At 56.0% G+C, this 3722-nt stretch overlaps 1 protein-coding gene across 1 annotated transcript in view; it reads right to left on the reverse strand.

Moving 5' to 3' along the window:
* Nucleotides 1–2098, reverse strand: part of Shisa2 (shisa family member 2) — a 6377-nt gene extending 4279 nt beyond the window's left edge. The window contains exon 1 of the mRNA XM_005355410.2: nucleotides 1036–2098. Within this exon, the coding sequence (XP_005355467.1) occupies nucleotides 1036–1369 (334 nt within the window). The 5' untranslated portion in view covers nucleotides 1370–2098. The remainder of the gene's footprint in view (nucleotides 1–1035) is intronic.
* Nucleotides 2099–3722: the final 1624 nt, after the last annotated feature.

Below are 3722 nucleotides of genomic sequence, written 5' to 3' on the forward strand. Positions count from 1 at the left end.
AAAAAGAGTGGAGGGTACCCATGACCTAGGAGCAGAGTGGAGGGTTCCCATGACCCACAGCGGCAGTAAAGCACAAGCTGCTGCCTCCAGCTTTGATCAACGCCATCCCGACTTTTTAGAAAATATTAACAATCCCAACTTAACAGACATCTTATTGTAGCCATTTGGCTCCTTTTTGCAGGCTTTATTCCCAGACCACACACTCTGCGAAGCCGAGCTGGAGTTCAGATGGTACCTTCTCTAGAACAGTTCTCTTCTCTTCAGACTCTGGGCAGCAGGAGCGGTGAACTTAAAAAATGCTTGACTGCTAAGACACCACCAACTGAAAAGAGCTGCTGGGCGGTAGGCCCTGTCAACCAGAAGCCAGCAATGCCAAGGCTCTGGCAATGCCACTCCTACACACACACACACACACACACACACACACACTCGATTAGGCAGCCTCTCCACTGAGGGGATGCGTCTCACGAGGAAATGCAATCTGCTAAGTTATCTGACAGGCTTCTTTTCAAACTCTGGCTTTGACTGTTAAATAATCAAAGCCTCAGTGAGCAAAGTTGGGCACTGCTCCAATGTCACATCTATCAAGTCTGCCTCAGGAGACCAACCAGATTCCTAGAGGCCTAGGTGGGCACCGGGAACTGTGCACTGGCTCATGCGGAAGAGGTGAAGTTTCGCCCACGGGAAACTGCCCCCCACCCAGCATTACTCTCCCAACTGCCTTCCTTCTGAGGAGCCTTGGAGGAGAACCCTGGGCAGGTCTTCTCCAGAGAGGGGGCACACCCTTGCCATTAAGTTCCCTGAAAACTGGTGACACAGGGAAGGGAAGGCCCTGAACAGAAGCAACGTGTTTTGTCTCGAGCTTTTTGCCCCACTGCACACAAAGTTAATAAGTAGGGGGCAACAAAACAAAACAAACAAAACTAGGTCTTTCCTGCTACCAGGCCCTTTCCTAAGCTCTCCAAGCGTCCAGGTCCCTGCTGCCCAGGTAAAGTAACTGCCCTCCCCTTTTGCACTTGGTCGCTGATGCCCTACCTGCCGAGCTGTCCGGGCCTTCTCTGTCTGTCCGGCCAGGCTCCCCCACACCCTGCTGGCGGTCGTTGTCACAGCCTCCTTGGTCCAGGCGCGCCTCGGCGCTGGAGCAGCAGTAGCGCAGCGCACAGCTGCCGCAACAGATGGTGGCGTCGCCGCCGTCGAAGCGCTCGGGGCACTGGAAGCCGATGCGCCAGACGCCCTGCGCGTCCAGCCAGCCGTGGCAGTACTCGCCGCTGGCCCGCGCCCCCGCAGCCAGCAGCGCAGCCAGCAGCAGCTGCAGCAGCGACGCGCGGTGACCAGAAGAGGTGACGGGTAAGCCGCGTCCGCCCCACATGGCACTGCCCTGGGCGGGGGGGTGATGTCTCTGGAGGATGTAGATCTCCCCAAGAAGTTGTGGCTCTGCGACGCCAGGGACCTTCTGTGCGGGCCACTCCCCTCTGCAGCGACACCCAGGCTGCAGAGCCAGGGTCTAAGTCATCCCTCCTTGCTAGTGAGCCGGTCCCGGCTAGACTCGGCCTTCAGAGGGCATCACAGAAGGAACGTTCCTGAAGGCTTGGCGTGCGATCCGACCTTCCCTGTGCATCCCCGAGGGGACGCCGCGCTGCGGATCAGGAGCCAGGCTATCGCTGGAGCGTTTCAGTGTCGGGGTCCCGCGCGGTTGGGGTGCGTCTCTCCTCTATTTACCTCCAGAGCTAGAAGCCGCCAAAGAAGCGGGCAGTGTGCGCAGAGCTCCGGGCAGCAAGTGCAACGGCCGGTAGCCCTCTAGCTCCGCAGCCCCGGGCTCGATCATCCTCATGGCTCCGGCCACCGCTCGGGACGCTGCGAGTGTCCGCACCTCCCCTGCAGTCCCGGAGCCCGCCCGGCTGGCGGCGGCCGCGGCTGCTGCTGGGCGCGGGGCCAGCGGGCTGCCCGCCCTGGCTTCTGCTGCAGCTCGCGTCCCGTCTCCTTCTCCCTGTCGCTGGTGCGCCCGGGACAGTGCGCTCCGGTGGGAGCCGCCCACAGAAGTTTCAGTCCCTCGGGCTACGGGAGCGGAGGAGCGCGCGGCCGCCCCACGTTCGCCCTGCACGGCTGCAAACCAGCTCCGACTGCCGGGCTGCGCGCTGCGCTCCCCTCTTAAGAGGGGCTGGCGGCTCCCCTGCGCGCATGCGTGCTGCGAGGGCTTCCCTCGGCCTCGGGACGCCAGGGGACACCCTCAGCCCTTCACTTTCCTACACTAAAGGTGTGGCGGTGGCCAGGCAGCACTGCGAGTGAACTGAACAGACCAGACGTGTGGGAAACGCTTTTTAAGCCGGCCACGCCTTGGAAGCACAGTTAAAGCAAAGAGAGCAGAAACAAAAGTTTGGTGCGAATCTCCAACATCCAACATTTAGAGTTACTCTGACAACCCTCCAAAGGATAATTACTAATTACTTTCCATGTTACAGACGACACGGTCGTCACTCGGATAGACTTGTCTTGCTCAGCTTCCAGCCTCCAGGCTCACGAAAAACACGAATACGATCTAAGCTGCGTGCGTGGCCTCCTTGTGCCACTGCACGGGACAGTGAAGAGGTCAGCAGGGACACCAATGGTTTGGTCAGTCTAAATGATCTATGTCACTTTATTTGCCTCCCCCATAGTTGGGTGTGGTGCTTGTCGAAGTCCGGCAGAAAGGTGCCCCCGTGAAACATGTGACCTCGGAGGCTTAAACAGCTGCAGCCAGGAAGGCAAGGATCCAGACACAAGAGACTCTAAGAAGGAACGAACAGCTCCGCCCTTGCAGAAAGGAACAGGTGCTGATGCTATTGAAGTAGCCATGAGTATTTTTACAGGACCAACTGCGCCTTTCTCAGCCTGGAGTCAGTCCGTGGATATTCTGTACCCAGCCCCTGAAGGAGGGGCCCTCGCGTGTTGCTAGACTCTATTTCGTTGTGTATTTAATGAAACACTATCTGGGACCAACACCCATGCCCTGTTCAGGTCGACAGCTACAGAATACAAAGCAATTTTATCCATAGCAAAGACATTTTGGGTTAAACCATTATAGGGCTCTTAATACAACCCCCTCACCTCAGACAGTGAGAGTTAGCCTTCCGGTTACCACCCCAAAACGTTTGCAGAGAAAATTGGACTGCGTGCCTGCTGTTCCCACAAAACGCTTTATTGTTATTTAAGCTGCCTCCAAGTACCACCCCAGGGCTTGCACCCGATGAGCAAATGTTCTACCACTGAGCTCATCCCAGTCCTGAAACCATGCATTTTAAATGAACCAAATACCAACCTTCTATAAGCTCAGAAATGAACACAACTCCAACATGGAGGAGCCATTCATTTCATAAACACATTCTGTGTAGCGTCCTTGAAGCCAGACACCTTGGTCATTTCCCTCGAGCAGGGTGGTCTCCCACCCACATACTAACCAGGCCCAAATCTGCTTAGCGTCAGTGACCAGATGACATTGGGTACAATCAGGTTGGTCTGACCATAAACTCAGGCAGACCCTAAAGTCTCTGAGATGAGAGAGAATTTGGACTGAAACAAAATCAAACAAGTAAAAACAATACAGTATGATGGGACCTACAAGCAACCATGTACAGGGCCAATCTCTGTGTGAGAGGTGGCTATGCACATCTATGTCCACATACATGAGCATGGGTATGGTGGCCAGAGATTGATGTTCGGCCTCCTTCTCAATTACTACCCATTAT

The sequence above is a fragment of the Microtus ochrogaster genome, chromosome 17 (genome assembly GCF_000317375.1).
Source record: "Microtus ochrogaster isolate Prairie Vole_2 chromosome 17, MicOch1.0, whole genome shotgun sequence".
In the NCBI taxonomy this organism is placed as follows: Eukaryota; Metazoa; Chordata; class Mammalia; order Rodentia; family Cricetidae; genus Microtus; species Microtus ochrogaster.